Source organism: Melopsittacus undulatus, chromosome 4 (assembly GCF_012275295.1).
Source record: "Melopsittacus undulatus isolate bMelUnd1 chromosome 4, bMelUnd1.mat.Z, whole genome shotgun sequence".
Lineage (NCBI taxonomy): Eukaryota > Metazoa > Chordata > Aves > Psittaciformes > Psittaculidae > Melopsittacus > Melopsittacus undulatus.
In genome coordinates, this window is record NC_047530.1 from 98,646,390 (window position 1) to 98,659,562 (window position 13,173).

At 49.8% G+C, this 13,173-nt stretch overlaps 1 protein-coding gene across 2 annotated transcripts in view; it reads right to left on the reverse strand.

The window, feature by feature from the left end:
- Positions 1–2,563: 2,563 nt before the first annotated feature.
- Positions 2,564–13,173, reverse strand: part of NT5C2 (5'-nucleotidase, cytosolic II) — a 60,281-nt gene continuing 49,671 nt past the window's right edge. For both annotated transcript variants that reach the window (XM_034062228.1, XM_031053845.2), the window contains 11 exons: positions 11,934–12,027; positions 10,898–10,951; positions 9,639–9,722; positions 8,677–8,718; positions 7,489–7,596; positions 7,074–7,140; positions 6,250–6,420; positions 5,511–5,562; positions 5,204–5,264; positions 4,478–4,654; positions 2,564–4,243 (listed from right to left, as the gene is read on the reverse strand). In XM_034062228.1, the coding sequence (XP_033918119.1) occupies positions 3,986–4,243; positions 4,478–4,654; positions 5,204–5,264; positions 5,511–5,562; positions 6,250–6,420; positions 7,074–7,140; positions 7,489–7,596; positions 8,677–8,718; positions 9,639–9,722; positions 10,898–10,951; positions 11,934–12,027 (1,168 nt within the window). In that variant the 3' untranslated portion in view covers positions 2,564–3,985. The remainder of the gene's footprint in view (positions 4,244–4,477; positions 4,655–5,203; positions 5,265–5,510; positions 5,563–6,249; positions 6,421–7,073; positions 7,141–7,488; positions 7,597–8,676; positions 8,719–9,638; positions 9,723–10,897; positions 10,952–11,933; positions 12,028–13,173) is intronic.

The window sequence follows — 13,173 nt, forward strand, 5'->3', positions numbered from 1 at the left end:
CACCCAGTGCTCTCCCTGCACTGGGCTTTCTGCCCTGCTCAGCTCTTGCACTGCTAGACCCGGGGCTAGCAAGAGTTGGGCAGTGTCTGCTCAAGCCTTGGGGTGGTTTTCCTGCACCCAGTGCCTCTGTCTCTGTTCCTGTCTGCAGGGTGGACCAGTCCCCCGGCACATCTGCTCCCCAGCCTCGTGTCAGCAGCGTGGGCAGAGCAGCAGGTCCTGTGAGGACTGTGCCCAGTGTGTGCCTGTCCCTGCAGCGGGTGGAGGATGTGATGCCACAAGCAGGATGTAAGCAGAATTAATGTGCAGGCAGGCTCAGGGCTGGCTCCTATGGTGAGGAGCAGGGCAGGAAGAGAACAAGCATCCTGACAGTGAGGATGCAAGTGACCAGTCCCTGCAGGCAGGTGGGATGGGTCCAGGCTGCCCTGTGGCAGCTGGGTGGGAACAGTGCCTGGAGCAAAGGCACCTACATCTGGGGCTCTGTGTCCTTGAGGCTGTGCTGCAGCCTCCCTGTGTGGCCAGGCCAGCAGTGGGGGGGACCCCAGCACTAAAGGCCAGTTCTCAAGTACTGTGTGAGTCCTGCTCGAGGGCACTTTTAGTACCCATGGGTGTTAGGCACTGGTAAACCTTGCCCTCCCCTGCCCTGCTGCTGCATTGCTCTGCCTGCCAGGGCCTGTCTGCAGGAGGTGAGCACCCCAGGGTGAGCTGAGAGCTCTGCACCTATAAAACTGCCTTGTCAATGTACACCACAGGGGCTTCAGGCACTGAGGCTGCAGTATGTGCTGCTCAGGGACAGGCACAGGGCTTTGCATCCTCCATACTGGGTTTGTGCTGCAGCTGCAGTAGGTGCTGTCTGCTGGGAGAGGAGGAGGTGCAAGCATGAGGAGCTGGGAGCATCTCTGGTTACTTTGCCTTGCTGACAGTGCCCCCAACACAAAATGTCTCCAGGGCCGTGTCTCGGGGCAGTGTGACCCTCGTCCTGTCCCTGGTACAGTTTGTTCTGTGCAGCTGCTGTGAGTCCCCTCCATCCCTGTGGAATGGTGAGGGTGAGCACGTGGTGGGGGGAATGCAGAACCCAGGACAGGGAGAGCTCAGGGCTTGGGGTGAGGTCTGTCCCTGAGGCCTTGCTGCCACCAGCGGCAGTGAGCATCAGCGTGCGCATCCCTGGGTGCTGGGACAGGCTGCAGGGAGAGCAGCTCACGCTGGCTATTCCAGGGGCTCTGCAGGGCTGGTTGGAGACACCAGGTACTGCCAGGGCAGCACCTCCTTGTGCGCAGCACTGGCGTGGGATAGGAAATGGCTGTGGGCACGGCCCCTGTGCCAGCCGGGGCAAAAGGCTTCATCCCGGCTCTTGCTCAATGGGTTCTTACTGCAACACCAATGCCGAGCAGCAACGGGATGGGCAAAGCGGCACAAGGCCGGGCAGTGAGCAGTGCCTGTGGTCCATCAGGCTCCCTCTTCCCACCACTTTCCCACCATCAAGTGAGGGTCAAATACTTTCCATTGCTCCAGCCTTGAAGAGTCTTCTCCCCATCACAGTCAGAAATAGCCCTGGGCTGGGAAGGAGCTATTTGTGGCGACCAGTTAGTAAGGAGGAATGCTCGGAGCTCCCAGACCTCCCTTCCCTCAGCCGCACGCCCTCTCCAGCTGCTGAGCTAAAGCTTAAAAAATCCAACTGGCTATACTTGGAGAAATGAGGTTTAAACATAGCAAAGCCCAGCATGGCCTTTAGTGAAAGGGCTCGGGAGCAGCTCCTCAAACCTTCTTGCAGCCAGCATCACTGTGGGTACAAGTGAGCTGTTTTCCAGACCCCAAAATCAAGGGGTCAGGGCCCAGTGTTGGGTGTGGGGCTCTCAGCAATCCCTGATGTGCCGCTGTTGATGGCCACCACCTGCAGCCATTTAGCATTGCTTTTCTGTCTGGCCACAGCTCCTGCCCATCCTGCGGTGGTAGCTCTGATGGTGGGGTCTCATCTGCTCTGGTTCGGTTCATATGAGGGGTTCGGTCATGGGCGAGGGCTGAGCGCAGCAGTGTGCTGTCCACAGGGCTGGCCCTGTCCTGGTGGGTACAGGGTGGACAGAGCCTTTGGCTGGGCCAGTCAGTGCCATTGCTGCAGCTGCACTGGCCTTCCCAGGAGATTTTGTCCTGTTTAACCATGTTGCAGGCCCTGATGAGTGTGGGCCATGAAGGAACCAGCCCTGGAAAGGGGCAATGCTAAAGGCAGAGTGGGGGTGTTGCCCTTCCCAACATGGAAAAGCCCCATCTCACTCTAAATCCAGGCCAAAATGTTTCTCTGTCTCCTAGTGCCTTCCAGGTGAAGGTGATAACAAAAGCCTCCCGACCCCCTCATTGCTTCCCCCTGACCTGGGGATCGGACAAGCCTTTAAAGCCAGGCCCACAGCCACTGCTCAGCAGTGCTTCACACAACCAGTTCCTGCAGATCCTTCCCTCTTCCTCAGCCACCCATCCCACTGGGATCCCCACAGCCCAGTCTTGGCTAACCCTGCCACCTCCAGCACCACCCTCATCACCTCAGCAACACGCCCCAAAGCGCCAGGCGTTTCTAAAAACATCATTTATTGACTGGAACAAGTGCCCCTCCAGCAGCAGCGTTTCCTGCTCCATGGTGGTCGTGTGGCTTTTCTGGTTTTTATTGTCTCCTAAGGTACTTTAAAATGGAAAACCGAAATTTGATGAGTTTATGGAACTGAAACAAATCAAATTAACTACAAGAGGGCCCTCATTGTAATCCCTTCACAGCGAACGGCACACGGGGAGTAAGGGAGGCTGCACCATGACATGGAGGAAAAGCACAGGGTGCTGTTGTCTGGCTGTGGGCAGCCCTGCGCCTTCCACAGGGTGACTTCCAGCACAAGGACTATATCAAACCCTGCAGCCATCACCCTCCTTGGCCACTGCAGCCTGCAATGGGGCTCTGTGTGCTCCAGGCCAAAGACAAGGGCATTTGCCAGCCGCGCTGGAGCTTCCCAATTCCCATGAGGTGCTGGCCTTGTGGCATGTGCTGTTCCCTAGTTTAGGCAGACACCCTGGAATAACAGGCCCTTTCGCTCCAGGTGGTGGTTGGGTTTGCCTTTGGGATGCTTCACTTTGCTAAAGCTGAGTGGACAGAAAGGTCAGTAATAAGCAATAGGAAAACAGACTAATGTAATGCTACAGCAGTGGCTTCAAGCTCCTGGGTTAATAATTACTGCTGAAACTACAGGAGTTGAGAACACAGTGTGCGGCGGCTCAGCTGTTGGAGAGATGTGTTGGAAAACATGCATCACATGCCGATGATGAAAGAGAGTTTGGAACACTGGGAGAGGGTAACAAGCATCTACAAGCCGAAACGTGTACAGCTGCAGATATGCAGAGCTGGAATCCCACTGCCATCTGTGACAGACAGAGGAATCAAACCACTGACACACAGAAACTCACACCAAGCAGAAGGTAAACTGAGTGCTGGAAACCACAGCAACACCCTGGCTAACACGGGGAGGGGCAGTTTGTAACCCAGAAGCAGAGGGTTAAGGGCAGCAACCCAAAGGGCAGGAGGATTTGGATCATTTTGTCTCCTGCAGGGTCCAGCACATCCCTTCCTTCTCCACAGAGAATGTAACAAATGGCAAAAACCGTTCACAGGACACCGTTCAAATGAGGATCAGATGAAACACACCATGGGAAAGGGAGAAACATGCAGCATCCCTAATGTAATGGGAGCAGCATGACAGCCCAGGCGGGCAGGCCCATCTGAATGCACCACCCAGGCAGAACCCAACAGCTTTATAAACCGTCTGCAAAACTGAAAACAAGGGTCTCCTCCTAATTAGTGTTAATTTGTTAAAAGTATCTGGACACTTCCAAAATGTGCCTTTGCAAGAATCACACCCCCCCCAACCCATCACCCCAAGGGCCCCAACAAAGGAATCCACTCCTGATCACTGCTAGAGTCATGGTCTGTCTTCAGAGATGCTTTGCTTTTCCCTTCTTATTCTTCTTCCTCTTCCTCCTCTTCTTCCTCCTCTTCCTCTTCCTCATCGTCATCCTCGTCATGGCAATGTGTGATTTCCTGAGGTGCCTGCGGGAAGAGGTTGGGCGGTTTGATCTCGCTGATGGAGCGGGTCAGTTGGTGCCGCTTGTAGTCAGAATCTTTAAAATCCACGGAGGTGCGATTGCGCGTGGCCATCGGCGACTCCTTCTCATTGATGTCGACGTGCGTGTGCTCCACCGTGGACTCGTGTGGCATCTGCACATACAAGAGACAGAGAGGAGATGACAAAGGGTGTCCCAGCCCCAGGACATCTCCCTGAGACAGACAGAAGCAAGCCCCAGAAGGTGACCTTTCGGCCTGCGGTGCCTCAACCACCACCCAACCCTCCAAGGTGCCATTCCCGGTGCTTGGAGCTTGCAGAAGTGTTAATAAACACAAGCACAGGCACCTCTGGGAACCCTGCCCACCTTCCCAGGATCTGCAACTCACCAGGACATGGGCGGCTCTGAAGAGGTAGCTGAAGGGGTAGTAGAGGAGGTTGATGAAGGAGGCTGCATAGAGATCAGCGTAGCGCATCACCTGGCTGGCAAACAGGGTCTGCCGAGAGCCGCTGCGGAAGAGGCTCCCCATCATCCCATAGCACATGTCCATGTCGTGGGTCACTTTCTACAAGCAAAGGGCAGGTCAGATCCTGGGCTGGGCAGGCAGCAGCACGGAGCCACAACAACACCAAAGTGAAGCGCACCGAGGGCTGGGGGCTACATGAGATCTGCAAGGATCTGCAGGAAAACTTTCTGTGCTCGTATCCCATGGGATCAGAGCACAGCCGAGTCCCAGCTAACAGAGGGGTAGGCAACAGCAGGCTCAGGGCCAGCACCTTCCCCAGACTGGCACCCCAGGGCTGGCTGAACCAGAGGCTACAGCCCCTCCAAGCATGTGTGTGCCAGCACCCCATTCTGTGGCAGTGAGCACTGCCAGTCAGTGCTGCTGCATGCATGAGGGAGGAGACCCTATTCCAGACCAGGCTGCCTTTCAGGAGTGCCACCAGTGAGCTCAGAAGCTCCTCCTTTTGCATCCACAAAGACAAAATAGCTTTGCCAAGCCTGCTGTGCCCACCCAATGGCAGAGCAAAGCATTTCAGGGCTGAGCAGTGGGGTTGTGCTGTCAAGCCCTTTGGGATCCAAAAAGATAAAAAGGGATTTTGATGATTGGTACCTTAATGCGTCTCTGGATGGAGCTGATGTCAGGGCGTTCATTGCTGCTACTGTCCAGATGCCTAGTTACAGGCGAGAAGGTAAATACATGGTGTGAAAAGCCTTTCAGAACCAGATGCTGTGGAATGGGGGCTCAGGGGAGGGAGGCTGGTCTGGAGGGGAAGGTTGGTGTCATGGGCAGAGCCCAGGCCTGAGTCAAAGCTCCGGCAGCAGTGCTGCTAACCCAACCCCAGTTTCATCAGGGCTGCTTGATAGCTGTCACTAGGCTGGGAGAGGCAGCAGGAAAGTTGTCACTGTTAAACACTCACTTGTACAACTCGGCCAAGAAGATGTCCAGACTCTGCAGCTCTTCAAAAAGGGCTGGAAAATTCAGAAAAGAAAGGGGGAAAAGGTAAGTTAAAACTGTGGAAATGAAAAGGGCTGAAAGCAAACGCCTTGCAGGGCGGTGGAGGGGCACTGCATCAAGGAGCACAGCATCTCATGGTCACTGTGCAGGGGTTGGGCTCGATCACACTCTGTGCCACTGGCAGCGCTTTGGCCTTGGTTTCTGGGTGCTCCTTTTGTTTTTGAGGCTGAACCTTTGCAGTTCTCACCAAAACCTTCCAACCAGCAACTGTCAATAAACATGCAACTGTCATAATCCCCAGACCTACTCACACATCAAATGGCAGACCTGGGACAAAAGCAGCAGTGCTGGAGGATGGGAAACACACAGCACTTAGGCAGCAGGGGAGTCAGGGCTCCAGGGTTATGGATGAGGAACAACTCAACCCCACCCAGCTCCAGCCTCTCCCTGGCCAAGTCAGCACTTGGCTGATCACATCCAAGTGGCCTGGGAAAGAGAACAGGAAAGGCCTGGGAGCCCAGGGCCAGCCCATTGAGAGCTGCCCCAGCTCCTGCCACCAACACCCAGACCCAGAGAAAAAGGGCCAAAAGGAGAAGCTGCAAGCCAGGGTGATCTTTCCACTTGCACCCTTATGCCCTGGTGATCTTAGGGGTGCAGCACCAGGCAAGCAAGAGCAAAGCCTGGACTGGGGTTTCCCTTACCACTTTTGTCTGTCCAGACGTGCAGCTCCTGTGCCAGCTCAGGGATCACCAGGAAGGTCCTCCAGCCCTGGCGCTTCTTGGATTTGAGGATGTCTCCAAAGATATGGTCTCCAATGTACAAGATATCCTTCCCTTTGGCCCCCAGCAAGTCACAGACTGTGTCTGAAGAGCCTGGGAGAAGAATGGCATGGCTCAGAACAGGGAGCCATAAGGAAACATGTGCCTCATTTCGGAGGGCCAGGTTTAGGAACAGAGCATGTGTGTTTTCCTCCCACAAATCTCCACTGCTAAACTAGCAGTCCTGCTTGGCTGTGGCAGCACAGGGCACTGCCCACCCACCACAAAGTTCTCCCAGGAGTAGCTTTGCCCACGCACAGCCCGCTGGGAATGGCAGCAGCAGAGGGACCGTACTGCCTCCCAACCCAGTAATGGAGGGTTCATCACAGGCAGCCCTGTATATCCACCCACTGCCCTTCCCTGGCTCAGGGGACCCTCCAAGCTTGGTCACACTGGTGGCTGGAAACATTGCACTGGGCCAGCTGCAGGTCCCCCTCCACCACAAGCTCTGCAATGGCATTTCCCAGACCCTCCCTGGCAAGGAAGAACAGGGCATTTGGGGAGGAATGTGTCCATTCTTCCCTACCACTAGGCAGCAGTGATGTTGGATAGCTTCTGGGGCAGTGTGCAGAGGGCACATTATGATGTGCATTGAGAAAAACAACCTTGCCCAGTGCCTGGCACAAGTCCTCTCACAGCCAGAGTGGTTGAAGGCCACAAGAGCACATCAGAGCCACTCCACAGAACAAGAAGGGTTCTTGCCTCACCTCCTGAGTACACAATGCCGTGCTGCAGTGGGCCAGTGTAGGTACCAATCTTCAGCTTCCCAGTCACCTAAGGAAGGAGACATTTTGTTAGTACAGAACAGCTGATGGTCTGGATCTTTTCTGCCCTATTGATACTTTACTCTTTGTCTCTCTCACTCCCAGGCAGCCTAAAGATAGCTTGTTACATTCTTTTCCTATTGCCATCTGTAGTACCTTAAGGAAGGCTGGAAAGCCTTGAGCTCTGCTGTGCCCCACATGATGGGGTTGCTCAGAAAACACTAATGGGAGAAGCCAGCCCACCATCTCTGGGGCAGGTCCTGTCTAAACACTGTGCTGCCTGTTCTCACTAAGAGATGCCACACAGGACATGCATGAGCCTTTCCAACCGTAGAGGTACCCTCCATCTGCCACTCACCGTGTCCACCTGCCTCAACACAGTGCCTTCCCCAAAGAAGAGGGGTTTTCGTGCATCCACCAGGATCAGGTCAAAGTAGGACTGCCATGGCCGATGGGCACTCCCAGGCTGCAAAGGCAAAAAACAAACCCCACAGGCACAATCAACCACAGGGAGTTTAAGTGGAATCCCATTGTTCATAACCTGGTGACACTGCTGGTCCATAAAACCCCCCAGCTCCTTGCCTACTACAATGCTGGGTTGCCGGTACCATCTCCTAAAGCACTTCCCTTTGACAGCAAGCCCATCTCAACGGAGCCTAGCAGTGAGGACTGAGGCCATGGTGTGAGACTGGAGAGCTGCACTGAACAGCCATGTTCCAGCACAGCTGTTGTGTAAAGAGATGCTGTAAATGACACTGCTGCCACTGTTTCTCAAGGTGAAATCCTGCGTAGATCCAAGCACATGCAGCTTCAACTTCAGCCTTACAAGGCCATGCACATTTGCCAAGGGTGGGAAAAAGCCTGGACTCTATTTTACAGGGCATGGCTTTGAATCACAGCCCTCCCCAAAGGACGCTGCATTTATAAACCCTTTCTGCTCCACATTTCCCGTCTTTCGGAGGTGAAGACTCCAGCAACGAGTTTTTTGATCTATCAGTTGTGGTGATTTCTCACATTCTGAGCATTTCTCCCTTGGCCACCTTCTACTTGTAGAGCACAGTGTGAAAACGCATCTTTTGCACATGAGAGAGCCTCACACTGACAGACTGAAGCAGCAGTATCAATTCAGCTCATAAACTGCTCTCCAAAAGTTGCAGGGCTGAGTTTTAACCTTGGAAAACTAGGAAAGGCATGACTAGAATTTCTGTAGTTACCACAGTCAAGGCACATAAATGTTTCTGCTGCATTGTGCAAGATTTCTAAGAAACCTGGCTGCAAAATGCCACAGCTAAACTGGGTTATCACTAAAATAATGTTATCATTAGCATAGATTATCATCTGAGACCAGATGATGCCTCTTTTCTCTTCATTATATTGTATTTGCTTTGATCCCATTCAAATAGGACACAGACCAGCAAGTGTATTTTAACCAGATTAAAGCAACTAATCCCACACGGCCGATGAAGCAGGATTAAAATGCTTTCCAGCCACACAGATAATTAGGCACATCAGCTTCTATTGGAACTGCAGTCCAGAAATCCCATACCTTTGGTCCATGTGGAAAGTCAAACAAGTAAGTCATAATTTTCTGAAAGACAGAAAGAAAAGTATTCAAAGATGTGTTTTTAACCTTACATTTATGTAGTTTATAAAAGTGAACATGAATGGATGGACTTTGAAGAGACAGGAATTAACCCAGTAATTTTTACACTCAGAGAACACATTTGCCTCAGAAAGCTGCACTCTGCTTCAGGTATATTTGCCATGCTTTAAACATCATAAAATTTTTGCATTAGCAGTGTTGCAACATCCTGATAGGTACCTGGAGCTGAAGCAAACACACTTCTTGCTACAGCACAGCAGACAGCCCTCTCTGGCTCTTAGACCTCTCCAGGCCTCAAGCTGCACCAGGGGAGGTTTAGATTGGAGATTAGGGAAGTTTCTTCACCAAAAGAGTGGGCAGGCACTGGAACAGGATGCCCAGGGCAGTGGTGGGATCACCATCCCTGGAAGTGTCCACAAACTGTGTAGATTAGGCCCTCAGCACCATGGTTTAGTGGTGGACTTGTCAGTGTTGGAGTAATGGTTGGACTTGATGATCTTAAAGGTCTCTTCCAACCGAGTTGATTCTATGATTCTATGCCCATGGCTTTGGTGACCTGAGGTCACCTCATCTACTGACCTCATACTATCTCACTTGAAAAAGAAATTCTGCATTTCAAAGGATGCTGAAATCTAAAATAAGCATCACTTTCTCTTTCAGCCTTTTAATTGCTGAGGAACTGAGTGAGGCACAGAGGGACTTAAGCCAGGCCCATACTAAGTCAGCAGCAGAACCAGGACTACAGAAAGATGACTGAAGACCTAACATGCATTCACCACTAAAACATTCTGCACTTAGCTTAGAAAACACTGATCCTCCACCAGAGGATGTCCTACCAAAACTCATACAAGTGAATGGCTGACTTTTGCATTATATACCAACACAACAATTCAAGCAGCACTTACGTCTGTGTATTTATAGTCACTGTTTGTGACAAGAAACACCTTCCCAACTTCATTCATGCGGCTGAGCAGCAGTGGCAGCTTCCCCTGAAAGCCAAGGGACATACAAGTCACATACAAAAGTTACAGAGTTTCATCATGGGCAAAACACTCTGAACTATGATCCCACCAGACAAAACAAAGCCAATCAAACAAGCAAGCACCCAAACTCACATGTTTTGTACTGGCCAGAGCCAAGAAAGCTGCTGGTCCATCCAGATAACACCCCTCCAGAGCACAGCCCAGGGGAGGAAGGCAAGATGAAAAGGCTCAGCAGGGTTGTGGTGCCTTTGCCAAACACAGTGCCAAGCACCCTGTGCTGCTCTCATCGATCTGTTCCATGCCAGGCATGCTGGAGCAGCTCCTCCAGCTCCAAGTCTGTTCCCAAAATGGGCCCAGAGGCAGGTGAAATCTGAGGCGCACACGAGCCACAAGTTGGAGCACATTATAATTCCAACCTCAAATTAGGGAGAATTTATTCCTGGGGCTATTTTTATTGAATCATAAATCTCAGTCCATTGCCAGAGTAGCTGATTACCTCACATAACGCTTTCCTAAGAATTCTGCAGGCATGTAACTAGAAACAAGTTGAACTGCTTTAAAGTGATACTCCACCATGTAGCTCATCTAAACGAGAGAATAATTACACTCTAAGTGGTCCAGGGGGGCCTTGAGAGGGCAAAAGTAAGGGAACCCCTGGAGCTTGCTCAATTTGATGTGCTGTACGCACATTTTTGGGGGCTATCAAGAGACTGGACATGGGTGGCTCTTTCAAGAGCTCTTCCTTAGTCTCTTATGGTTAAAGACGTGCATCATTTTTGTTGGATGGCTAAGGAATACCTCTGTCTAAAAAGATGCTTATCATTCCTTTTTAAAAACAGGTCTGCTTGGGCAGAGAAAACAGAGGCCTGGAACACAGTTGCTTTCACCACCAATAGAACCAACATGAGCCCTGCCAGTGAATTCACCTGTGTCCCATGTAAACATTTCCTCTGGCTTTTATATTTTACGTAAAGAACATGCACGTGAATACAAAATCATGTGGATCACCGCCTCAGAATAAAGGCTGTGTCCGAACTTTCTACTTTGTCTTTGGTTATTACAATAGAAATCACGGTGTTATCTGTTTTGTGATGTAGTAAAGCAAATCAGCATGTTTATATCTTGCCTGCTTACTCACTACAGAATGTCATATAGCACAAGTAAAGTAAGTTCACACTCACATCTTTCACCACATACTTTTCCAGATTCTCGAGGGTCTTTTCCTTAAGTGATCCCTGAAATAGAAACAACAGAACTCACTGAGGTAATGGAAACTTATGATGTAAGAGACATCAAAGTAATGCCAACTTTCACACTTTAAAATGCTGTGAAAGTACAAACCAGGGCGAATCTGAACCAGTGACTCTAGAGATGAGAGGCTTTGAGTAGCAGGGACCATCACAAACTCTGTGATCCTTCGATTCCCTCACCATGGTAAATAATCCACTTCAACAGCATTTTAACCCTTTCAGAAGGGAATACAATAGAAACAAACAAAAAATAGATTTGCCATACCAAACAAGACAGTCAACGACCTGTCTCCAACACTGACCATAATGCTTTACTGAAAGGCCAACTCCAACATGTATCACATAACATTGCATAAGGAAAGAAAAATAGATTCCTGACTTCTGCATGGATAAAAGGACCACCACAAGTACAACTGTGAGCAGAGTTCTCCTGTGATGGCTCTCTATCCCACCCCAACAGACTTCTTGAATGAGGAAGAACAAGAAATCAGGTCTTCAAACAGATGTTAAAACTCACAAAATTAGATTCTGAATTTGCACATAAGTGTGAAAAGATGAACTGCCCCTCCTGTCTAAATAGAGAAGAGTTGATGTAGTTCTTTTTAACGCAGGTACTCTTCAGATAATACAAGATAGTACCAATGCAAACCACTTATAGTAAAATGCCATTTTAATCATTAAGACAAAGTACAAGTTGTGGACTTTTAGTTCTAAACCCCATTAATTACAGTGCAGAAATGGAACCTGGACACAATAAAAAGGAATAGGAAGCCAAGACAGAAATGTTCCAGTACGAGGGCAGTCAAGATCTTGACTTATATACATGTGCAATTTATTATTTGCTCACTAGGCGGCAAAGCAGAGCTCTTGCCCAAAAGTGGAATAACAAATCTTAACTCGTGGCTTATAAACCAGTCCCTCTAACTCAGTCACAACTACAGACACCCCAATGAGTTCTCACAATCACCTTGTAATGAACCCAGTCAACAGCATCTCTGACATCCTGGAACATACTCCTGAAGGACATGAAGAGGTCTCCATCTTTAAACCCTGTTTCACAGCTGTGAGCAGAAAGCAGATTGTAGTGGTCAGTCACAGCAGGTAAGAAAAAAGTCAAGGAGAGAGATAGCTCAAATGTTGTTCGGAGCCTGTATTTTCATCTTACCATAATGGATCCTTGTTTACTAATTCACTGTGGCTCAATCTTGAAAAGAGGGTACAAGAATTTAACAGGATCTGCATGTTCCACAAGAACATCTGCTTGAAATGGATAGCACATAAGTTTCTAACAATGGGCCTGTGCCTCCATAGCAGTACTACAGCTTTTCTGTGACCTGCAACTCTTATTTCTCCACCACAGCATTACAAGAAGGAAAGACTGGGGCTGTACAGTTTGCAGCATTTTACAAAAGATGAATGGTACTGAGAAAGTAAGCAGTCCTTCTTTACAACATTAAATAAGGAGGTGCCAAGAAAATCAACTGAATTGAATAATCACTGCTGAGAGGAAGGAACTGCTTCTGTGTTGTATAGAGTTAACATAAGAAACTTTCTCTGCAAGATACTGTGGAGGTATCTCTGAGACACCCATGAGTCTGCATCAGAAGAAATCAAGGAGGATGAAACAAAGCTGTATGTATTATGACAGCAATCATCATGTCTGTGATGAGGAACTTCACCTGATGGATTGTCAGCATAAACAGTTCCTCTGCTCCCAGGTAAAATACCATTAAAATCCCTTTGCCTTCCACTCACATAATATGCAAAGATGACCCATCACATGAGTCAGCAGCACACCAACATTCACATTTGCCAGTTCAAACCTCAGCTTGTTTTTATGCTTATACCTATTTGAAAACAAGGTAAATACTCATGTTGCACAAACACCCTTTTACAGCACAATGTGCCTGAGCATTTCACCTTAAAGTCCTCAATTATGACATGAGGGACTTGTGGTAACAGACTGAGGAAATTGAGCCTTTCAGTTACCAGTTCAAACATGGCTCCAGTGGTCACAGGTTCAAAATGAGCTGTCTGGTGCTTGTAATCATCCTGTAATACATGTGTGGTCTTATAAGTTGGCCCAAATACCAGTGTTAGTCAGCATGGTGATACTGATACATGCTGTGAAAGAAACCCTCATAACCAGTCTCTGCTGTACACACAGATCATCTTGTCACCACTAAATTCTCTTCAGGTCAAAAGAA